The 25,312-nt window shown below is 40.7% G+C and overlaps 1 protein-coding gene across 1 annotated transcript in view; it reads right to left on the bottom strand.

Annotated features, from left to right (window-relative positions):
- Window positions 1-25,312, bottom strand: part of spef2 (sperm flagellar 2) — a 46,852-nt gene that overhangs the window by 11,640 nt on the left and 9,900 nt on the right. The window contains exons 9-34 of the mRNA XM_056278504.1: window positions 24,363-24,550; window positions 22,235-22,412; window positions 21,086-21,308; window positions 20,790-20,863; window positions 20,400-20,505; window positions 20,122-20,150; window positions 19,582-19,685; window positions 16,405-16,664; window positions 15,944-16,097; window positions 15,644-15,798; window positions 15,032-15,133; window positions 13,719-13,852; window positions 12,609-12,736; window positions 11,950-12,088; window positions 11,504-11,641; window positions 11,197-11,348; window positions 9,891-9,956; window positions 9,513-9,591; window positions 8,998-9,060; window positions 7,474-7,618; window positions 4,821-4,943; window positions 4,585-4,723; window positions 3,795-3,867; window positions 3,197-3,353; window positions 2,852-2,958; window positions 2,264-2,446 (exon numbers count right to left, since the gene is read on the bottom strand). Of these exons, the coding sequence (XP_056134479.1) occupies window positions 2,264-2,446; window positions 2,852-2,958; window positions 3,197-3,353; window positions 3,795-3,867; window positions 4,585-4,723; window positions 4,821-4,943; window positions 7,474-7,618; window positions 8,998-9,060; window positions 9,513-9,591; window positions 9,891-9,956; window positions 11,197-11,348; window positions 11,504-11,641; window positions 11,950-12,088; window positions 12,609-12,736; window positions 13,719-13,852; window positions 15,032-15,133; window positions 15,644-15,798; window positions 15,944-16,097; window positions 16,405-16,664; window positions 19,582-19,685; window positions 20,122-20,150; window positions 20,400-20,505; window positions 20,790-20,863; window positions 21,086-21,308; window positions 22,235-22,412; window positions 24,363-24,550 (3,399 nt within the window). The remainder of the gene's footprint in view (window positions 1-2,263; window positions 2,447-2,851; window positions 2,959-3,196; window positions 3,354-3,794; window positions 3,868-4,584; window positions 4,724-4,820; window positions 4,944-7,473; window positions 7,619-8,997; window positions 9,061-9,512; window positions 9,592-9,890; window positions 9,957-11,196; window positions 11,349-11,503; window positions 11,642-11,949; window positions 12,089-12,608; window positions 12,737-13,718; window positions 13,853-15,031; window positions 15,134-15,643; window positions 15,799-15,943; window positions 16,098-16,404; window positions 16,665-19,581; window positions 19,686-20,121; window positions 20,151-20,399; window positions 20,506-20,789; window positions 20,864-21,085; window positions 21,309-22,234; window positions 22,413-24,362; window positions 24,551-25,312) is intronic.

Genomic DNA, 25,312 nt, shown 5'->3' with positions numbered 1-25,312 from the left:
TGCATATTGTTGATCTCTGTAACAGAGTATTCAATCAAGTGGATTAAAAAAACTATACTGGGTTGGCAAAAAAAACAAAAAAAACAAAAAAACAACTATTTTTGCAGTGGCCGAGAATCGAACCCGGGCCTCCTGCGTGGCAGGCGAGAATTTTTTTATTTTTATTTTTTTACAAATAGCAATCAAACTTGGTTTTATTTGCCAACAACGAGCAACTCAACCGGTGACAGTTTCAATATAAGACCATCAAAAGTAATGCTGTCAAATTACATGTAGGGCAAAGGTGGGCTGTGGAGAAGTAGTTATGGATTATGGAAAAAAAAACACAGCAGGAGTAATTCTGCCACCCATATTGTGTCACTTTTCCTCACTGAAATAAAGTCTAAAGCTACCCAGTGGTTTGACAGTTTTAACAGCAATTATTAAATGGTGTTTCAAAAGAAATGCTTTGTCAGTCCTATGTGTCCATCCTTTAAACCTTTCATTTGTTTCATAGTCTATCAATACCATCTAACCCTCCTTTTTGTGTTCCTGTAGTCCCATCTGCTCTGTCCAGCCCCTGTGTCCGGTTGTTGGTCTGTCTCCGTGGAACCTCACTTGTCTTCCTGCTTCAGTCAGGGTCCCCCTCCTGTGTGCGCTCTTGCCCTGGACCCAGTGTTCCCCGTCTGCTGTCTGAATTCACCCTGAATGTAGTGAATTCAGAGGGCAGCCGGGAATCCGCCGCAGCTGGAACGCAAACTCGGGTCTCCCGCACCACGGCCAACTACGTTAACCAGTTGACTAAAGGGTCCGACCCATTAGCCAAGGGTGAGCAAGTCTAGTCATTTGTGGTTGTTACACCACCCCTCTCCTTCGGGAAGCACGTCCCCACGCTTCATCATACCAGCTCCCTCACGCCTCTGGGCACACCCACTTCTGATGGCCTAACTGTCTCACCATCCCCCTTCTGACACCAATGTAGCAATTTTAGGGGGCAGCCGGGATGCAAACCTGGTGTAGCAGGCCAGATTAACCCCCTGCCAAACTATACCGTTCTGGCCTAGCCTAAAATATACCCTGGGGTATAAAATGGCCCAGGCTGGTTTATACCCTGGGGTATATTTTGGGCTAGGCCAGACTATACCCCTCTAGTCCAGTTTATACCCCCCCCCCTAGGTTACAGAGAGCACTATTTCAAAACTCTAATAGTTGTATGTGCAACTCAATGTTCTGAAGTCATTTTGCGCTTGACATGCAGTAAATTCAGCAAGCATGGTGAGTAGACATCTCTCTCTCTCTCTTGATCACTTGACATCAATATGAAGCTCCAACACTACTTGAACCAGAACGTTAATGACTACGTGACTGCCTCTGGAATATCATGGGATGGAGTATGGGTGGCTGATGCTGAGGTCATGGCCATAACCAGTTTGTTGGGATGTGACGTTGCGGTATATACCAAGGTTGACCAGTCAATGCAGTGGCTAACATATCCTGCCAGTTTAGTCTCCAGAGCTTGATAGATCATGCGTTTTATCTTGAGAATGTGTCAGAGCACTTCAATGTTGTAACTAGTGTTTAGATATACGTTTTGTTATCTCATGATTCACTGAAGTCTGCACTTGATTAGTTTGCAAAGCAACCTTATGTTTGGATGCATTGCGCTGGCTCGGGAGCGTGGAAGAGACACGTGGATGACGTTGGAACACTTGGTTCGGAAGCAAGGGCCACCCGCCAGTGGGTCCTCGTTGAAACCGGAGGGCGGTGCATTAGAGTTATTTTAGACTGTTTGAACGCTTCTTAGCGTTTGGTGGAGTTCAGAGAACTTAGCACTGCGGTTATGTCAAGCTGTCTAGATTGGTTCAGAGTCCCAAGAGCTTGTAGTTATTTGAGTTCAAAGTTCTTCATGCTCAGAAGATGGTTTCTTCCTCAGCATACAACTAACGGTCACAGACTTTCAAGTTGCAAGAAGTTTCACAGCAGAGTATTTGCAAGGTACAGACAAGAAACTGCATTTACCCGGTCCAAACATAGGTTACAATGGCAAGAGCATAGAGAGAGAACAAAGGGGCTCTGGCACCCTTGATTGATTAGTATGATTCATTAATATAGCTTTTTTGTTTTATTCTATTTATTTTATTTTATAGCCTCCATTTTATTCAAGATTCATCACAGTTCCAGATGGTTGGCACTAGCTGCATGCATAAGTAAAAATAAGAGAGGCCATATTTCTTTGTGAATGAATGTGAGGTCAAGTGTGAGCGTGTGCATGTTGGCAATCAACCTGTAGGTACTGGTCCATGTTGATATAGCCCGTCTTGTCCAAATCTGCTGCCTGGAGGCGCCGCCGTACAGCCAATAGCTGTGTCAGTGAGGGAATTGGCCAGGGGAGAGCAGCACTGAGCAGGAACTGACGCCAGTCCAACAACACAGCCTCTTGTGTAAGTAGAGAGACCATCTCTGTCAACTGAGGACAAGAGGAAACAAAATGAGGGGAATGGAGATGAGAAGAGCAGAGTGATGGCCCACTTAACTGTGCAATATATATTTTGTTTGTAAGCCCTTGACTGTACCTGTGTTTTTTTAAAGTAGAAGTGACTAGGTTGCATCAAAAGCAAAATAGCATTTGTATATTAAAAGTGAATTCCAAAGATATGCATTGTGGTCAGCAGTTTTTATCAAATTACAATAATCCAAACTTGCTTATGTACATGATTACCATCTAATATTTTATCTGGCACCTCTTACATCACAATGACTCTTGTATACTATGGCATTTAATAATTAGAATTAAACAAGCAGAATTCCCCTTTTTTTTTATAAAACACTATAAGGCTGTTCTCCAGTATATTTTGCCCACTTCTACCCCTACCTGTGTTTCAGTCATCCTGATCCAGGGCTCAGGCAAAGGGTCGCAGCCCACTTTGACAAAGTTGATGTCCTGGAGAGCACTGAAGAACTCGACACCGGACATTAGGCCTGATGCGTTTGTGTGTGGGGGGTGGGGGGTCAGGGCATTTGGGTCACAGAGAAAAAAATGAAGCTGAAGGCAGTTGGGAATAAGCTTTAAAGATTTTACAGATGTCATCTAACTAGGAGTTCTCAGATGTGCAAAATACAAACAGAGAGACAGACTAAGACTAGACAAACTTAACACCCTAATTGACACTTTACAGTGTTTTTGTCTGTTTGTGAGAGTGTGTGTTGACCTGAGTACCTGAGGGAGCCACGTTGTATAGCTGTGTGTAAAATGACTGTAGCTGAGCCACATTCAGTGTAGATTGTGTTGGTATCTCCAGAGGGCCTGGGTGGGGAGGGGGAGGCGGGATAGTAACCACCAACAGGTCACCATTCAGGTAGAAGTCAGTACTTTCCTAGAGCAAGGGTACATGGAGATTCTTTAGAGCTGGGAAAGAACAATGACAGATTTTGGAGGTGATGTGATTGGGTGGAGGGAGGGGGAGTGAACTTGGGATGTTGAAGGTAGAAAGGACTATTAGTGAGAGTAAAGAATTGATGGGATTGTTAAGTGCGTTGACCAGTAATCAAACCCGGGTCAGCTGCTTGGAAGGCAGCAATTCTTTTTCTCTCTCTTTTTTTTAACCACTACACCAACAATGCCTTCTGATGGGATTGTTAAGGTTAGAGGACTGGAAAAAGTGCAAAATCTTGAATGCCAGTTCCAGTACATGCTTCTTGAATTGGAAAAAAAAGAAGAAGAAATTAATTGTACGCTCTTCTGATCACAGCCACCACAATTTAGTATTTCTTTCTATATGTGAGAGAAACTATGGAATCAAACACTCATTACACACCAGCACCATCTCATTCTGTAGCATACAGCCAGACTCAATGTGGGAGCGCACCACTTCTGCTAGTCGGTCAATACTGGAGATAAAGAGACAGACACATTAAAAGTATACAACTTGCTTATATGTAAGAACCATGACAAATGAATTTGCTGATCCTTCTTCTATGTAATTTTGCTGTTGTATTGGCCCCCTACACAATCATTTGAGAATGGCTTCAGGGATAATTCCTTTATCAGTCTGAGCCATTTGGACCAAGTTAAATGTAACTGTAATAAATAAACCAAGTTCTGTGTTTCCCATATATATATATATGTATATATAAATTCTGCTGCCCAATGACTGCTGGGACAGGCTCCAGCATCCCCGTGACCCTAAGGGAATGATAAGCGGTTGGGATAATGGATGGTTGGATATATATATATATATATATATATATATATATATATATATATATATATATATATATATATATATATATATATATATATATATATATACTTTTTTTTAAATTCCAAAGCCATAGCGGATAATGGCACGAATTTGTTTCGAGAGTATTTTGTTAGTTTGGAAACTAGAATAGCCTGATAGAATGTGAAATACAATTTCCAATTCGCTTCAATACCACAACTACTATAGAACAAGAAGATGTAAAGCCACAACTTGATCATTCCATTCCCATCCCTGCTGTATGTACAACACACACACACACATACACACACACACACACACACACACACACACACACACACACACACACACACACACACACACACACACACACGCAGACCTTTACCTATTAATTTCTGCGAGGTAGCGTGCTGCGAGCCACTTCTCCATGCTGCTGAAGGCCTCTTTTGCTCTGCTATGCAGGGAACGTACCATCACCAGAGCACAAGCCCTCACCAGCCCGACTCGAACGTTGGCTGCATTTTCTTTGCAGCAAACACAGGTACAAGAAAATGATAATCAGACATAAGTGAAATATATCAACAACTACTGTGTTTCTGTGAGTCAGTGTGTGTATGTTACCTTCGTGGGCTAGTGCAGTTGCATATTCTTTGTGAATCTTGGCTCTGACTTCTCGTCTCTGTATCTCCTCTAAGCTCTCCTCAATCACGGGAGGGCTAGGCTCTGGGAGTGGGGAGGAGATGCCTGGAGAGAAAAATTAAGTGGATAATAGCAAGAATACCCCCCCCCCTTGAGGCCAGTGGTTGTACATAATACGATAAATGTGTATCATTGAGAAACATTAAAAGGTGAAATTTAAAAAATCAACTTGCAGAATAGTGGATCACAGGAACCCCATTTACATCTCAACAGAGTGACACTAATGATATGGAAGGAATCAGATAGAATACTACTGTATGGTAGTTACTCTACTGTACTAAGATTCCTGACAGAAAGAACAGAAAGAACTGGATGCAGGAAATAGTTTGTGTAGATACTACACGATTTACTCTGTTGTTGGATTATTTTCAACTAATGAAAAATAAATAATAAACCCAAAGTGGAACAAGTGGTTCCAGACACAACAAACCCTCCCCCTTTACCCCTTGAAAACAATGCATTTCCTATTCTTTAATGATCAAAAATGAGGACAGTTACATTTGAACATTTTATGTTGAGCGAAGAAGTTAGCTGAAATTTGAGCTTGTTTCCCCTAATATTTTAATGTTGTTTTTTTAATTCTGTCTATAAAATGGGCCCATCAGACACTGAAAAGGATGGGTATTTTGTAATATACCTGTTTTAAAAGGCTAACCTCTCTCTCTCTCTCTCTCTCTCTCTCTCTCTCTCTCTCTCTCTCTCTCTCTCTCTCTCTCTCTCTCTCTCTCTCTCTCTCTCTCTCTGTCTCGCTATATACACTACCGTTCAAAAGTTTGGGATCACCCAAACAATTTTGTGTTTTCCATGAAAAGTCACACTTATTCACCACCATATGTTGTGAAATGAATAGAAAATAGAGTCAAGACATTGACAAGGTTAGAAATAATGATTTGTATTTGAAATAAGATTTTTTTTACATCAAACTTTGCTTTCGTCAAAGAATCCTCCATTTGCAGCAATTACAGCATTGCAGACCTTTGGCATTCTAGCTGTTAATTTGTTGAGGTAATCTGGAGAAATTGCACCCCACGCTTCCAGAAGCAGCTCCCACAAGTTGGATTGGTTGGATGGGCACTTCTTTGAGCAGATTGAGTTTCTGGAGCATCACATTTGTGGGGTCAATTAAACGCTCAAAATGGCCAGAAAAAGAGAACTTTCATGTGAAACTCGACAGTCTATTCTTGTTCTTAGAAATGAAGGCTATTCCATGCGAGAAATTGCTAAGAAATTGAAGATTTCCTACACCGGTGTGTACTACTCCCTTCAGAGGACAGCACAAACAGGCTCTAACAGGTACTATTTAATGAAGATGCCAGTTGGGGACCTGTGAGGCGTCTGTTTCTCAAACTAGAGACTCTAATGTACTTATCTTCTTGCTCAGTTGTGCAACGCGGCCTCCCACTTCTTTTTCTACTCTGGTTAGAGCCTGTTTGTGCTGTCCTCTGAAGGGAGTAGTACACACCGGTGTAGGAAATCTTCAATTTCTTAGCAATTTCTCGCATGGAATAGCCTTCATTTCTAAGAACAAGAATAGACTGTCGAGTTTCAGATGAAAGTTCTCTTTTTCTGGCCATTTTGAGCGTTTAATTGACCCCACAAATGTGATGCTCCAGAAACTCAATCTGCTCAAAGAAGTGCCCATCCAACCAATCCAACTTGTGGGAGCTGCTTCTGGAAGCGTGGGGTGCAATTTCTCCAGATTACCTCAACAAATTAACAGCTAGAATGCCAAAGGTCTGCAATGCTGTAATTGCTGCAAATGGAGGATTCTTTGACGAAAGCAAAGTTTGATGTAAAAAAAATCTTATTTCAAATACAAATCATTATTTCTAACCTTGTCAATGTCTTGACTCTATTTTCTATTCATTTCACAACATATGGTGGTGAATAAGTGTGACTTTTCATGGAAAACACAAAATTGTTTGGGTGATCCCAAACTTTTGAACGGTAGTGTACACAGATAGATAGATAGATAGATAGATAGATAGATAGATAGATAGATAGATAGATGGATAGATCGATGGATAGATCGATGGATAGATCGATAGCATTTTTTCCCTGGAAACCATCAATGGTGTAGATAAAAGTGCTCAACAAATGAAGAATGGAATATTAAGATAGATGTAGGAAAAAGAAACTTTAATGCATTTCAGTACAAGCTTGTTTCATGCGCCGTGCACTCATCAGTTGCCAATGTTTTATATATATATATAATCCTACAAAGTAAAATTTCACTATAAAGCCACACATTGGTTACCCTTTCACAATACCCTTTTCAAATTAACCTCAAACACATTTAATCACATTTATGTGTGTGTGTGTGTGTGTGTGTGTGTGTGTGTGTGTGTGTGTGTGTGTGTGTGTGTGTGTTTGAACAGTTAGAACAAAAAACAATGGAAGTGCTGACACTCTTCAGTGTGCATATGGTTGTGTGCATTGAATCACCAGCTCATCTTGAACTGTTGCTTTCAACCCCTGCAAGGGAATGTTTGAACACTATGGAAGGAGATATTTGTGCATTGGTCCTAACACACACCTTACTGCTGTGTCTCTTTTTTAATCTTGTTACACTTGCCTTTCTTCTTTCCTGCCCACTTCTTCTTCTTATTCTTATCTCTATCAGCTCTTGCAGTGGCCTGGGGGGTCTTCTCCATCGCTTCTTGCTGACTCTGGCTCTCCTCACTCACCTCTACGTTTCTCTGGTGGGCCTCAGCTGTCACCTGCAGACATGTTTAAAAACGTGACTGGAAAAAAGCACAAATCTATGGATTTCTACATACATACATACATACATACATACATACATACATACATACATACATACATACATACATACATACATACATACATACACACACACATACATACATACATACACTACCGTTCAAAAGTTTGGGATCACCCAAACAATTTTGTGTTTTCCATGAAAAGTCACACTTATTCACCACCATATGTTGTGAAATGAATAGAAAATAGAGTCAAGACATTGACAAGGTTAGAAATAATGATTTGTATTTGAAATAAGATTTTTTTTACATCAAACTTTGCTTTCGTCAAAGAATCCTCCATTTGCAGCAATTACAGCATTGCAGACCTTTGGCATTCTAGCTGTTAATTTGTTGAGGTAATCTGGAGAAATTGCACCCCACGCTTCCAGAAGCAGCTCCCACAAGTTGGATTGGTTGGATGGGCACTTCTTTGAGCAGATTGAGTTTCTGGAGCATCACATTTGTGGGGTCAATTAAACGCTCAAAATGGCCAGAAAAAGAGAACTTTCATGTGAAACTCGACAGTCTATTCTTGTTCTTAGAAATGAAGGCTATTCCATGCGAGAAATTGCTAAGAAATTGAAGATTTCCTACACCGGTGTGTACTACTCCCTTCAGAGGACAGCACAAACAGGCTCTAACCAGAGTAGAAAAAGAAGTGGGAGGCCGCGTTGCACAACTGAGCAAGAAGATAAGTACATTAGAGTCTCTAGTTTGAGAAACAGACGCCTCACAGGTCCCCAACTGGCATCTTCATTAAATAGTACCTGTTAGAGCCTGTTTGTGCTGTCCTCTGAAGGGAGTAGTACACACCGGTGTAGGAAATCTTCAATTTCTTAGCAATTTCTCGCATGGAATAGCCTTCATTTCTAAGAACAAGAATAGACTGTCGAGTTTCAGATGAAAGTTCTCTTTTTCCGGCCATTTTGAGCGTTTAATTGACCCCACAAATGTGATGCTCCAGAAACTCAATCTGCTCAAAGAAGTGCCCATCCAACCAATCCAACTTGTGGGAGCTGCTTCTGGAAGCGTGGGGTGCAATTTCTCCAGATTACCTCAACAAATTAACAGCTAGAATGCCAAAGGTCTGCAATGCTGTAATTGCTGCAAATGGATTCTTTGACGAAAGCAAAGTTTGATGTAAAAAAAATCTTATTTCAAATACAAATCATTATTTCTAACCTTGTCAATGTCTTGACTCTATTTTCTATTCATTTCACAACATATGGTGGTGAATAAGTGTGACTTTTCATGGAAAACACAAAATTGTTTGGGTGATCCCAAACTTTTGAACGGTAGTGTACATATTAAACAAAGTATCACAAAGGTACCAAGTTGCTGATGGCTGTGAGCGCTGCCTCATAGATGTCGGAGATCAGTTTCTCATCAGAGGGCTAGAGAAAAGGGTGGAAGAGTAGAATGTATTACTAATACAACTAAAATGGAACACCACTGAGATGTTCATCTTCTGTAAGAGTATCAGAATCAGAATCAGGTTTATTGGCCATGTAAGTTTGCACACATGGAATTTGATTCTGGTTTCATAGCTCCCACAGTGTACTTAACATAGAATGACAACACAACAATCTTCAGATTTATACAAACAAGGATTGACTATATACAGGTGAAATAAGAGGCAATAAAGTGCAATGGTGCAGAGACTATATAAGTCTATGTCTAAGATTATTTGAAGTGCACTTCCATATATTTGGACTGAGGAAAGTGGATTATCAGGAATCTAAAAAAAAAAGCTCACTAAGATTATTTTAAAATAAAAAAAAAGAAGAGGAACTAGCTTTGCACAGGAGGAAAGAGCTATGAAATATCAAAATGAGGTTGAACTGACCTTGTCAGACTCTGCCTGCTGCAGGCTACTCTTGGAGACCACTTGTGATGTGGGAGGATGTCTGGACAGCAAAGGAACACTACAGCAGAGAGAGAGAGAGAGAGAGAGAGAGAGAGAGAGAGAGAGAGAGAGAGAGAGAGAGAGAGAGAGAGAGAGAGAGAGAGAGAGAGAGAGAGAGAGAGAGAGAGAGAGAGAGAGAGAGAGAGAGAGAGAGAGAGAGAGAGAGAGAGAGAGAGAGAGAGAGAGAGAGAGAGAGAGAGAGAGAGATATGGTGGGGGGACGACAGAGGGATTTTCTTGACTATGAGAGAAAGGTAACATGCCAAGACTATAGAACATTTTAAGGGAACATAAGAATGTGACAGAGCTTCTTGCTTACACTTTAGTTTTCCTCTGGTCTTCCCCATCATCTGTCTCACAAGAGCTCTTGGAAACTTGCTCAGTACTGGAGGAGGACAATCATTCTGTCATTTTAGTAATGTTCACAGTCTCTTACAATTTGTGGTACTATTTCAGGATCAGGTTACAATAATAAAAAAGATGTGTATTCAGCAGATACTAAGACAGCATCAGCCATGTAGACTACTTAAGTAATACCTGGAAAAAGGCCTGTGGGTGATATTTAACAGCAACCGTGTTTCTAACTCCACAATGTCAATGCCGTTACTTTGTAATTGAAAAATAAAATTGTTTGAAATGTTGTTCCCCCTGTACTGACATTTTATGTTGATCCGAGTTATCATAAAAAACAGTTAGTGTCACTGTCAAGTCAAGTAGTGTTTGTGGCAGAGTCGGGTATGGACCAGTTCTCCTGAGCTGGTCTAATTGACTCAGGACAGATAAATTAGTTCCCTGCCCCAAACGAAAACACCAGGGCCAGAGAGCTTCTCTCTACTGAAAGGACTTTTAAGGAACTTTTTTTTTCTTTTAGTCTTTCATATGGTTTTCGCTCTGATGTCGTTATTTGGGGTGTGGAACCAATTTATCTGTCTTGAGTTTATTTAGACCAACTCAGAACAGCTGGTCCACACCCCACTCTGGCACAGTGTTGCTTGCTGCTTTCAAGTTACAAAGAAGTAAGATCATTGTTTGTTGCCAGTCAGAAGAGAGGAAAACTAATTGTCTCCATCTGTTGGTGAAAAGTATTAATACTTCCAATTTCTTTTGCTTTGTTAGGATTATCATAATAATGGAGCTACACGCAAGATGAGACTTCTGTCAGCAACACTAAAATTCAATTATAGTAAATAACTATTCACGTATTAAGTATCATGGCCTTTTTTTGTGCGAAAGTTATATCAATAAACTTAAACAGTACTATATAGTGTAAGTCTCACACTATGTACAAATATTTTTCAAAATCACCATCCAGATCACTACCCAGCTCCCTGCTTACAAAAAAACAAAACAAAACAAAAAACAAAAACAGGGATGCCAGTACAGCACATTTACAATGGCTTACTTGTGTAAATTAACAAGTTATTTTGCTGGAAGGCGTCTGCTCAATAATGCTTCACTGAGACCACCTGTATTGCGTTTCTATACTTACAACATACTCTTTATATCTTTGTCTGCTCTTGTGAGGAAACTTTTAATGTGCACAAAAATGTCCACTGATTTTTATAGCAGTATACAGGGATTTGGTGACAACAAGAAAGTGTAACATCAGTTTTTTTTCTCCTCGCCTTTCTTCCAGTGGAGTGTCCTGTCTTTCTGTGATGTCCAGAAGGGGAATACAGGTGAAGTGTGACGGTAGCTCTGGCAGCGCCTGTCTCGCCATACCCTGATAGTAGTGCCTGAGAACACATTGCGTGTCCTGGAACCGGTCCAATTCCACCTAGACAACACAAAAAAGATATAAAGACAGAACAGTTAAACAGACAGTGGTGGGTAAATGGGGGTGGCCTACTGCCATTCGTATGCAACATAAGGGCAACTGATTTTTTTTATTTTTATTTTTTGCAGTTGAACGGTCAAATAAAAACCAGTTACCTGCATGAGTGAAGAGTAGTGATTGATGAGAACACTAATGTGGTCCTCAAGCCACCCGTTTCCCATGATAGTGTCTCTCTCTTGCCCATCCTCCCTCCTACGCTTGTCACAAATGTCCCACAAACGTTCACACAGGTCCTGCACACATAACAGGTCATCACTGCCCACTGTTCTTTTTTTCTAAGATAGTCTAAACAACTACGATCATCTGTTTCATTTTATAAATTCATTTCAATGTTGTTTTTTCCTCAACCCTGGTCTCATCATCACAACTTATATTCTGTTCAACTCTATTATGTTCAGTGTCAATGGTGTCCTTTTTACTCCTCTTTATTTCTACTATACTATTAACAGCATATTTGTCTGGTTTCTGAAGGACTGTGCTGTAGTTCCCTCTGCCTCCACTGTGTTGTATCCCATCCCATCCCATTAGAATTTATTCTTACGTCTAATCTCTGATGCAGCTCTGCCTTGGTATCATCATCATCTCTAATGTCATCGGGGATGCTGTTGTAGTTCTGCTGCCACTGAGACAAAAACTCCTGCTTCAAGTCCAGCCGCCCCAGGTAATGCTTGTATTCTTCTCTAGAAATGGAATAGTTTACAACAGTTTAACAATTGTTTTTAATAGTTCTAGTATAAAAAAGCCAATAAAATCTAATTCAGAGTTGAGATTACCAAGGCAACACTCCTACTAACCTTGACAAAATAATTTATTTTCCATCATTCATGTATCTATGAAACGAGTTCACTTTACAGGAGGTAATGAGTACAGACAGGATTTTTTCCCCTAATAGATAGATCTAATGAAACAAATTTAAGTCTTCTCATACTGACTGTAAATGTGGTCTATGAATAATACAGTATTGCAAGTCCAAATATGGTGATGTTTTTTTTCCTGAGACATTTTACACCAGGCCTGTTTAACTCAACTCACATTAAAAGGATTAAACCTCTTCAAAAAAAAAAAAAAAAAAAAAGGTCTAGTAGACTTTGGCCAACATGATCTTTGACACTCTTTTCGATTCCCTGTTGCCATTTGTTTACTTGTTCACACAGTCATTATGAATAAATCTGAAACAACAAACACCACGTCTGGTAGTACCTGATGTTGAATAGGTGGCGAATGATAAGGATGCGTTCTGAGCGAAGGTTCTGCATCACAGCCTTGACATTGCTCACATAGGAATCACACACTGTGTCCCAGTATTGACACAGGTGCTCTGGGATTTCCTGGAGACAGGAGATCCCGGAGAAGGGGTGGAGATGTGAAAGGAGGGAAGCGTGTAGGAGTAGAACAAAATGGAAAGGAAGAGAGGTGATGAGTAAGCTGAACTGGAACTGCAGATAAAGAATCATTTATACTGTTATAAAGTTGTCACAAGAAAGTTGTTTTTGCACAAAGGCAAATTCATACAACCAAACTGACCTACACTCTAAAGCGGTGGTACTCAGACTTGACCAACTCAGAAGCCATATTGACACCTTTTTTTTTTTGAAAGAGCCACATTGCAAAAATATGCTTCCTCACACGACCTTCGTAGGGTCATATGTTGCTGTTATCGGGAAACTGGGTAATTTACATTACTACTGGAAACTGTGAATCGTGCTTTGATGGAATGCACCAACTATCACACAGAGAGAAGACTCATGTAAACAGAGCAGTCCGAAGTTGGAGTTGCAGATCATTCATTGAAATCAATACTCAACGCGGAAAATTGTGAAATAACAAGAACTGTTATTAATTTTCTCCATCGCACTGGACTCGACATATGAATTTAGCTCATTCTATGGAGTTCTACAAATGACCTGTGGGGGACAGCAACACGCCTTTGGTGCGTCTAGTCAGCCGCACACTCATCAGAAGGAAGATTTCTGCTGCAAGTGTCTCAAAAACATTTGGTTAGAAAGCGTTAGAAAACGTAAAATTGGAGACTTAAAAGCCGCAATACGGTCATCAAAGAGCCGCGGTCTGAGTACCACTGCCCTAAAGAGTAATTTGTTTTAGGAGCTCTTAAGTAATATTATATTTAAAGCGTATAGGAGAGTGATGCATCGCCCACTCTGAAAGGCTTAGAAAGTTTCCATTAGGACCGTCCCTCTGGTTGTTGCTTAACAATCTGATCCAAATGACAGAACTTGGTTTCCCAACAAAAAATGTCGAAACAGTGTGATACCCTGCTATTCAGAACAACCAGCAAGTCAAGTTATATACCCGAGGGAGGGGTTCATCCACATATTCCCTGCTGGCTGAAGTTGGGCGAGGAAGGATGGAGTCTGATGGGCTTTTGGTGCTGTTCTGAGAGAGCTCATTGGACGAGGAGCAGCCTGACATCCTCCTTGGATGCTCTAGTAGTTTGGTGAACAGGGGAAAGTAATTATACAGCTCTGTTGCAAATTCAAATAGTCACATGAATCACAAGGGCATCTAAAATGAATAAATGAAACGGACTTGGTATGATCATTTTCAAAAAATTGTTTGACCGTCTCTGCATTGCATTAAGGTTTTTAAGGGCTCTATTGTGTTTTTTTTCCATAACTTGTATATCTCGTGGGAGAGGGGTTCTGTCTTAAACCAATGTAAATGTATAATTTTTATGCAGGGTCAAACTAGCCTGACTTTGACTTTGACACAATAAAAAATAAAAACAAAAAATAATTAAAAAAACAAAAACAAATATGTTGCTATGTGAAACCGAGTGAGAGGGAGGGAGAGGGCAAGACACAGAAAGAGACGAGAGACCATGAGAAACTGAGTGAAGGGAGAGACTTAAGTGTTCTTTCTCCTAATCATAATTTGCAGTCAGTGGTGTGCCTATATAAAAGGCACTCCACCTTAAAACAGTTTTAGCTCGGGATATTCGATCAATACTTGTTCATTAGATTTGAAATAAGAAGACTACATTCTTTTTTTGTGGTGTTTAATTTACAAAACCTGATGCTGCTCTATCGACAGTGAGTTTATTCATACTGTGTGAGCTCATAAGGAGTCTGTTCAAGGGGAAAAAACTAAATAAATAGGGTAACACTTTATTTTAGGGGTTTGGAAATTACCTTGTAATTTCCTAGTAATAAGGTGGTTGTTTTTACAGGTAATTTTACAGCTAACCCTAACCCTGACCCTAACCCTAACCCAAATTACAAGGTAATTTCCACCTTATTTTTAAGACATTACGTGATAATTACACCTTATTACTAGGAAATTACTAGGTCATTTCTGACCCCCTTCGATCCCCTAATAAAGTGTAACCATAAATATTACAGTGTTAGGTAGATTAAAACAGTTACATTGATGGTGTTTAATTAGACTTGCACTGTTCTGGTGTCAGTCTTGACAGAAGTTTGGGCACAGCTGATCTTGAGTTGAACTCACAACCTGAAAGTCTGACTTGACTCAGACTCATCCCCCTAAAAACTTGGTATGGACTGGTCTCACCGGGGGTGGTCTTGACTGCAGGGCTACCATGTGTAATATGGAAAACCCTGTGATAGTAAATGACACAGAAAATCGTCCAGTGACCATCCCACCTCTCGGAGAATGTGTCTTGGACTTGGGACTTGATTTGACTCTGACGTCTGGTTCCTCTCCTGGTGTTGAATGTACAGCTGGGGCTACGGCTGAAGTTGGGGCTGAGCAGGAAGAGAAGACAGCAGAACAGAAACAAGAGAAAATTTATGTGGGAGATGCTGCATGGCTTTGCATCTGTTTATATAAGAAACAGCTATGGGTTAAATAGTGCCACTGCCTAGTGGATACCTCGGGAGAGGAATAGGCTACGGGAGTAAACCCCTACAGAAAATCAACATCTACAGTGCTGTTTTTTTTGTTTTTCTTGCCCTTTTGTATCTGTTTAAGTCAGACAGTACCTCTGGCGTTGTGTGTGGCTGCTCTTCTCCCTCTCGTAGCCCCCCCCTTCCCATCCAACCCTGTATGCTTGTGTTATGTTTATCTGTTGTCTTGTTTCATCCCTTTTATTGTAAAGCAACTTTGAGTGTTAGAAAAGCACAATATAAGATTGATTTTTATTATTATTATTAATATTATATTATTATTATCATTATTATTATTATAAAACAATACATTCTGCTGAAAGAAGAGTGTACTAGCATTGATTCCAAAATCAAATCCTAACAAGGTACCTCTCTGGGTTTGTATCATAGCTTGCTGTAGGACAGTTTCCACTCTTCTGTACAGCTCCTCCTCCTCAACCTCTGCATCTAGACGGACCAGAATGCCCTGTTTCTTACCAAACCACTTCTCTAGTTTTGACCAGGTATCCTGGAAACTTGAGATCCTGGATGTAGAGAAGACAGGGCAAGGTAAGGACAGGGGAGAAGTGGAGAGGAGAAAAGAGTAGAGGAGGGAACAAGACTATATAGAAGCAGTCATAAATCTTTTCAGTAGCTTGCCCTCTCACCCCTTTTCACTCCCTCTCTCACCTGTGTTGATTTCTAATCTCCAGGCTCTTGTCGCCAGTAGGGATGGCAGCAGCATCAGTTTCTGTTCCAGTCTTGGCAACACTGATAATAGTCACAACATCCTGGGCAGTCTCCTGTTCAGGTCTTTCAGCAACCACAACACTCTTCTTTACACCTTAAAATACATGCAAAGTATTCTGTGTAGCTACACAACATGTATGTCCAAACTCATCTGCAAATTGATGTTTTGAACATGTTTTCTTTGTGTGCATCAATACACATACTCATGCACAAACACAACATGTTTGGTCGTGAAGATACACACACACACACACACACACACACACACACACACACACACACACACACACACACACACACACACACACACACACACACACACACACACACACACACACACACACACACACACACACACACACACACACATACAGAACACCACCCTGACCGACAGGACATACGGTTCTTGGCAGCACGGTTGAGGACACAGTCGTCAGAAACATCCAGTAGAAGCGCCAGATTGAGCACTGGGACTTGGGATGGGGCCTTTTTTGGTGCATTGGGCTCAGTAGCTAGGTTTGCCCTGCTGTTCCTCTTTTTGCAGTCAGCATCTCTCTGCTCTTGGTCCATTGACCCACCAAGAGCTTTCTCCAGCAGGCGAGCCTGAGTGATGTCCACTGGAAACCCGTCCAAGATCCAGCCTGAGTTAGCTGGGACCTCCCTAGCAGAGTAACACATACTCAGAATACACAAACCCTGAACAAGGGCTCATGTCACAACACCGTAATCCAAAGTCACACCACTGCTGGGTTACCTGCGCACACACACGCACACACACGCACACACACACACACGCACACACACACACACACACACACACACACACACACACACACACACACACACACACACACACACACACACACACACAGACTCCTCATATGAACCAGTTTGTATTCCCATACCCTCCCTTACATGCCTGTGTTACCCCCCCCCCCCAGTTCTTTTCTTGTGAGACTTGTCTGGACTGTGAAAATCTTAGCACACCATTACCACAGAGAAGTGCTGCATGAATATTGCCGTTACTGATGTTCCTGAAGATAAGAGTGCAGCCTAAACTATAGATTTTACAGGAAAATAAAAGCCTGATAATGTCCAGTGGGAACTCATCCAACATGATAGGTTCCTGATGAGCTGGAACCGTCCTACGGTGATGAGAATTACGGGTAGTTTAGAATATACTATTGATTTTTCTGGCAAACAGGCCGATTCAATGTCCAACAGGAGTCTACAGTATCAAGGATTTGTGCTGAGGGCCTTTCCCAGTCAACTGACAATGTACACTAGAATACAACTGAAAGCCTGTGTAGCACTTACTGAATAATGGCTTATAGAGATGTTGTTTTTCTCTATTCGGTTTGTAATATATTACTGTATTAAAGAAATAATAGAACTTTGTATATGGAAAGACTGGATGTAATAAAGAAACATGGACATTAAACTACAATACACAATATGAGTCCAACACAGTCAGACCTACAGTGGCTATAAAAAGTCTACACACTCCTGTTAAAATAAAAGGTTTTTGTGATGAAAAAAATGAAACCAAGATAAATCATGTCAGAATTTTTTACACGCTTAATGTGAAATTGCAACCTATAAACATAAAGTAAAAAACAATCAACCATTTTAGAGAAAAATACAAAACTTACAATAACCTGGTTGCATAAGTGTGTACAACCTTTTATAACTGGGGATGTGGCTGCATTCAGAATTAACCAATCACATTCAAACTCATGTTAAATAGTAGTTAGTATACACCTGCCATCAGCTAAAGTGACTGATTCAGCCTCAAAGCCTGAACCAGTAGGCTCCGGAACAACTTTTTCCACCAAGCAACCAGGCTTTTGAACAAAGAATATTAAAAGACACTAAGCCTGGTGCCAGACTGATGGTACTGACCTGTGATCGTCGGCTAAAACACACACACGCACGCACGCACGCACGCACGCACGCACACACACACACACACACACACACACATACATACATGCACAGAGGTAGCTTGGCATGCACAGACACGCACGGATATGCAGACACACACACACACACACACACACGTGCACATTTATTGGGGCTGGGCCTACACACACACACCACTTTACATACATCACACACCGTTATTGTTGCTGCTTTTTTGTTCTGTTCTGTTTTGTTGTTGTTCAGTTACTGTTGTTGCTGCAATGTTGAGGAGCTGAAACTCAAGAATTTTACTCTCTCTATAATGAGACGTAACAAATAAAGAATCTTGAATCTTGATTAACCCCAAATAAAGTTCAGCTGTTCCAGTAGGATTTTCATGACATCATCTTGGTTGCATCTAACTGCAGCAGCCATGGTCCACAAAGAGCTTACAAAGCAAGGGATATGTTTGCAATTTCACATTAAAGGTGGAAAAATTTCTGACATGATTTAGTTTGATTTCTTTTTTTTACATCACAAAATCCTACCATTTTAACAGGGTGTGTAGACTTTTTATATCCACTACATATTACAGTTTATCATGTAGCAGACTTACAAAAGAGTCAGCAGTTGGCAGAAATATTTGTGTCAACTTACAGGCATTTAAGAGCATTGAACAACAATCATACCACAGTCGAAAGTGCATGATATGTCAAGTGTAACTAATGTGCAAAACAGGTCAATCACCAATAGTAATACGAATAATGGGATTAAAATTTTACAAGTAGTTGGACAATTCCATCAATTAAGTGCCACAGTCATGCTTGGGGCAATCTTTTGATTAAGGCAGGCCAAGAAAAGTAAAGATTTTAAGCCTTTCTTGAATGAAGTGAGTCTGCAGCTCTGATGGAAATTCATTCCACTATTCTGGGCCAAATTAGAGAAAAGTCTGTACTTGGAGCTCAACCCTTTTGAAATGGGCATAGCCAATAGTCTTCAAGAGGTAAGATGAAGAGGGCGAGTCAAGCATGAGTGCACATGTTAATATGGGTTTACAGTTATGTTGGCGTTTTTCCTTAAACCACTTGGAAAGCTAGTAATAAGGTTTTGAACTTTATCTGGGCACCAACCAGGGGCCAGTGTAAGATACAAAGAGAGGCGAGATGTGTGTTCACCTTTGCAGGTTGAAAACCAAGTGCAGTGCAGTTCTCTTAGAGTGGGTGGACTGGGAGAGTGGGTTGGGAGATTGGCGAGAAGTGCCTTGCAATAGTCTAGATGAGAGATGGCTTGGACTGGGAGCAGAGCAGTATGCTCTGGTAAGTACGGTTGGATCTTCCGGGTGTTGTACAGAGAGAGCATAGCATCAGGAATGGGAGAGGTGCAATGTGGTCAGAAAATTAGAGTCATTTGTCAATCATTATCCTAAGGTTTCTTGTGGATCCTCCGGGTATTGAGCTTATGTACCAAGCCTGATTGATAAGTCCCTGTGGATGGAGGATTTTGCAGGGATGACCAGCGGCTCAGTTTTGGACAAAATGAGCTGGAGGTGCTATTCCCTCATCTAAGCAGAGATGTTGGTGAGGAAAGCAGCAACCAAAACAACCAACTCAGTATGTTCTGGTAAAAAAGAAAGGCATGGATTTACTGTAAGCATGAGACAGTGGTTATGTGCCTACCTGATGGCCTCCATCATAATGTTCACCAGGAGCTCATCAGGGATTGCTTCCCCTGTTCTCAGAAGATTCACTATGGCTTCTCCATGCAGGGCTCGTAGAGACAACTGGGGTGTTGTGAGAGAATTAAGATAGGAGTTGAGTTAAGACAGTCAAAAAGGGTGTTTGGTTTGTGTTCAGTATTTAAAAATGCAGATGATTACACTTTTCTCAAATGTCACTGCTTTGTGAGGGTCTTGAGCTAGCAATTTAAATATTACTTAGTGAATTTGGGAATAAAATTCTTCAAATGATTAAGGTTCCTCATCATCTAAGAGGTGTTTGTGGTCAATTAAGGTCTCATGAGATCAAATAAGACCTTGTGTGGTGAAGTACATTCTGACATTTGTCTCTAGTACACATTCTTGGTGAATCTGACACATGATGAATCTAAAAAAAAGGCAGACTCCTATATATGTATTACTGGATCTTTCTATTTATGATGTGTAAGAAATACTAAAAAAATTCAGTCATATACTGCCAATGGATAAAAATGAAACTGACCTTTCTTTTTTTGCTTTCCTCATGATTTCCTACAGCAGAAAAAAATAATACAGTTTGACACAGATGGTGTGACAGTTTGACACAGATGACAGCAACTACTTTATATAAGTGACTACTGATACACAAGTATTCAAATCATTTATATATAAACAAAGTAGAGATTCAGAAGTTTAAATTTAACAAGCTTTTTACAAAAATAGAATAGAATAGAATAGAATAGAATAGAATAGAATAGAATAGAATAGAATAGACAAGTATCAGGGATCATAGCAACAGACTAGTATCCGGAGATTTGTTGTCCTGAGTCTCAGTCCCGTCCTGTCCTTGCTGCTCTGTGTCTGTACTGCAGGGCAGCTCGGTGCTCTTTGGGTCCTGGAGACATTGCTAAGAAAACAGAGCACAATAACAGTGATGACAGGGGGAAAAAAACAGTTGTTCATTTTTTGAAATTGGAATTTGAATAACTATTTAATTAAGATGTTACCAATATTCTGTATAGTTGGCTACTTCAACCTTGGTACACTGGCCGCATTTGATAATGATCCAAAGTCACAAGCGAGACTGACCTCTTTCTTAACCTGATGGCTCTCATGACAAACATAGTCTGGACTAGATTAGATTAATTGAGATAATACCAGACTTCAGCTATTGTGCCTCTTGGTACCAACCTCTTCTCCACTATGGTAAGCTTCCAGGGCCTTCTGGATCAGGTTGTTGGCAGAAAAGACATGGATACTATGGACTGGAGCAGATACCAGGACACACGCAGAAAGCACACATGCACACACATACAAACACACACACACACACACACACACACACACACACACACACACACACACACACACACACACGACCTTAAATGACTTTACAAGTATACATCATTAACTGGAGAGAGAAATAGAGCATAAATAATGAATAAATACGTGTGTGTATTTACGTCTGTGGGTCACATGATATGTACCTTGAGCGATCTTGGTCAGGCAGGTGGTCTTGCCAGAGAAAAACTTGCCCAAGACACAGGCCTTAAGGGTGAATGGGGGGAAGATGGGAGGGGGGGTGCCTGGAGCTGGTGAATGGACAAGCTTCCTCAGCCGCTGCATTATATGTCCCAGAATCCTGTTGTTGGCTGGAGGGGGCTTAGCTTCCCCTCCCTCTTCTGGCCATGCCCACTCACCTACCATGTTCTGACACACACAACAGAGGACAAGGGCCGAGAAGAGCTTTAGTCTGCATCACGCTATCTGTTCATTTTCTAAACATACACATTTCGTTTGGTGGAAAGGTAGGGCACAAAAAGATGGGGGAAGGATATAATATCCACAGAACAGATGGGCTGGAAAAAAGCTGTCATTTGGTCTGGCTTTTTTTTTTGTGGACCCCCCCCCTACACACACACTTTTTCTCTCCAATTGTACCCGGCCAATTACCCCACTCTTCCCGAGCCGTCCCGGTCGCTGCTCCATCCCCTCTGCCGAGCCAGGGAGGGCTACAGACCACCACGTCTCCTCCAGGACATGTGGAGTCAGTGAGGCATTTTCTAATGCTCCTTTAAAGAACAACTAAATCCTATACAACTTTTGTGAGTTTGCCACCATCTAAAGGTGAAAAACCATCTGTAAGGGGCTGATTTTGGCACCAAGTGCAAAAGCATAGCAGGATAAACAAAGCTGAAGCTGATAACATTAATGATGGGTCTGTTTGATTTAGGTGTGCAAGTGAAGAAGCATTGACAAGAGTGAATAGCTTTGTTGATGCTTTCTAAGAAAGGGAACAGTGCGAGAGAATAAATCAAATTTCATATTCACAGGTTAAATTTCCTCTCTAAGGTCTCCAGAAATATTGCTAAAATGTAACTCCACCTTACTTTCTCGAGTTTTCGTCTGATCTTGTTTAATACTGGAATATAATTAGTATTCCTAATACAGGATTAGAAATACTAATCCTGGATTAGCATTTTCGAATTTAATAAATAAGTGAATAAGTGTGGTTAAGCTTGGGAAGCATTTGCCCAAAGTGTAGCATCCTGTCCAACACACACACACACACACACACACACACACACCTTGTGCACACAAACACAAGAACCAAGCATGTTCCATCTCCAACTCACAGTGTACTCATCATAGTCTTGGTTGTTGAGCAGCTCCTGTTTCTTCAGCTCTTTGAGGTCTGGTTGGGTAGAGGGTTCAGATCCCAGCTGCTGGCCTTCCACAACCACTGACTCATAAAGAGGCAGACCACCAAAGAACAACTCCTTCCATTCCTTCATCAACTTGGCTGGGATGAGACTGAAGACGGGGGAGATTAATAGCACAAAGGACAAAACTAGATTTACTCTCTAATGAAGTTGTGATAAGATATAATCCTGGACTGACAGTACATTTAAATGTGGCATTATATATTTAAAACACTGAAGGTGTTTACCTTGTCTGATACCCACAAAGACAGGTTATATTTAGATATGATTACAGTTTATGTATTAAAAAAAATCTACTGCAGTTTTTTGACACATATGGTAAAAAAAAAATCATCTCAGTTTTATTTTCACTACATCTGAATTAACTATGTATCCTCCTGCTGTAATGTATGTTATTTTACTGAAGGAAAATAGACTGAGAGATGAGAGGAGGAAAACTGTTAACTGCCATACATAAATTCATACATCTTCTGATGGACAGTGGATAATGTGCCAGGCTGTGGGAACTGCACTACAGAACTGTATGATCATTTGAAATACTGAGCACCATGTAAGGGAACAGAGAAAAAACCAATATTCTATGTAGACAGTGTTTATATTACTGTGCATATGGCCTATAGTAATACTTTATTCATATCCATGTGTACATGTTACCCACACTGGTGCGAGTTTGTGATAATGATGCGCTTGGTCATGAGAAGAATCAGACAGAAGGTTAAATTCTAATTTTATTTGACCTTTGGTCAAAAGTACATCACATCTATTGATCTATTGATCACACCGTCTTTGTCCTCTGGGTAGCCATGCCACAGCAGTGCAGTGTAAAGCTTTAGCTGCCATACAACATTTCACTCTGACAATACTGACCCAAGATAAAAAGAAACAAAGAAAAGAGAAGAAAAGATAGAAACAAAGTGAGAACGAAAGAAAAAGAAAAAAGGAAAGAAAAAGAAAGAAAGAAAGAAAGAAAAAAAGGCATGAAACGGCATATTTCATCTGACCCTCCGTTCTTATGACAGTCATTAGCCTTTTAAATTGAAAAAAAAAGTTGTCATGGTCTCGTTTTTATACTAAAAATAACCAAAAAAGCCAGGAAACAAATTTGTTTTCTTTCTGTGATCCTGTCCTTTTGGACTTGATATTGTTCAACCATAAATATACTTTACATGACACACATCAGGATAACAGAATAAAGCTATGATTACAATTTCATTGCAGTCATTCCCTCAAAGCGTTCCTTCACATTACTAAAACTATATGGCCAGGATGAAAATGGACCTTAAGGATGATGCCTTTTAACACTTTGAGTCAAACCTTTTGATTTATTGACAGGGTGATATGTGAATCAATCATTTAATGAAGTGAATTTCAGTTGACTGGCTTTTTAACTTTGCAAATTCAACCTCTGGTGAAAGGTGATTATTATTTTACTTTTGTTGGGGGGGGGGTCCCCCTTTTTCTCCCCAATTGTACTTGGCCAATTACCCCACTCTTCCGAGCCATCCCAGTCGCTGCTCCACGTCCTCTGCTGATCCGGGGAGGGCTGCAGACTACCACATGCCTCCTCTGATACATGTGGAGTCACCAGCTGCTTATTTTCACCTGACAGTGAGGAGTTTCGCCAGGGGGACATAGCACATAAGAGGATCACACTATTTCCCCCAGTTGCCACTCCCTCTCAAACAGATGCCCCAACCGACCAGAGGAGGCGCTCGTGCAGCAACCAGGACACATACCCACATCCGGTTTTCCACTCGCAGACACGGCCAATTGTGTCTGTAGGGACGCCAACCAAGCCAGAAGTAACACAGGGATTCGAACCGGCGATCCCCATGTTGGTAGACAATGGAATAGACCGCCATGCCACCCAGATGCCCCCTTAGTGAAAGGTGATTATTAAGAATGCTTCGGTGACAGGGCGTGATGGAGCATATTTTCAACAAGTCACATATGTAATTCAGTACTATTTGTTCACGTTGGACGTTTTAAATTGACATATAAACTGTTGAGTTATGCCATTCAAAACCGTTGTGTGACATACTTCCCAGTGAGCAGGCGGTATTCCCCAACCTTGGTGACCAGGTCCACTATCTGCTCCAGTACCTCCCGGCAGCTCTTGGAGTGCTTCCTGTATCTGTTCTGAGCGTGCTCAGCAGCAATTCTGTTGTGTAGTTCAATCTCCTTTCTGATCTCCTCAGCATGATCCAGCTTTTCCTGCTGCGCCAAAGCCTATACCAGGCCTCAGCCAAAGACTTGGAATGAGCGGAATGGGCATTGCAACAAGTTTACCAAACTAAATCAGTTTTGTTAGGAAAATGTGGGTCAGTGATCTATTTTGCTTTTGATGTGAAGTTTGTCTGAGTTTTCCCTCACTGCAAGCCAAGCTTTAGTCTTCAGGAGCCAGGTACAGACATACTAAATATTCATAGTTCATGAATAGTTCATTCATTTTTAAAGTAACGCCTGTTTTTCCTCATTCTTGTAGAAAGGGAAAGATTGAACATTTGTTTTTCATACAACTGCTGAAATGTTAGTGCCTTTTCATTCAGTTTAGTGGTTTCTATGTACAAATTACATAGAGACAGAGGTTAGGCTCATACTACAGCAAAGTTTCCCTGTAGTTAGCAACACTTTCTTTCTTAAAAAAAAACCTCTCTCATCTCCTCCTCTATGCAACTATTACTATCTATCTGTGTTGGATAAAACAAGGTACTGTTAAGTGCAATCTGTTTGTAAACGAACACTTTCATAAACACAAAGGACCACTTGTATGACATATATAGGTATATTATTTACCAATCAATAGTAATGATGATAAGGATTACTTTGGTTGAACCATACCATAAATAATTTTTCAAGCCTATTCCAGCCCTCCCATCTAAAGAGTAGACCTACTATTTAACTCTGCCTGCTTATAAATGATCATGAAGTCAGTCACCTAAAGGTATGACCACTTGAATGATAATTCCATATGAATGCTGATGTGTGTCC

The sequence above is a fragment of the Lampris incognitus genome, chromosome 1, assembly GCF_029633865.1.
Source record: "Lampris incognitus isolate fLamInc1 chromosome 1, fLamInc1.hap2, whole genome shotgun sequence".
Taxonomy (NCBI): domain Eukaryota; kingdom Metazoa; phylum Chordata; class Actinopteri; order Lampriformes; family Lampridae; genus Lampris; species Lampris incognitus.
This window is presented reverse-complemented; position numbering and strand designations above follow the sequence as displayed.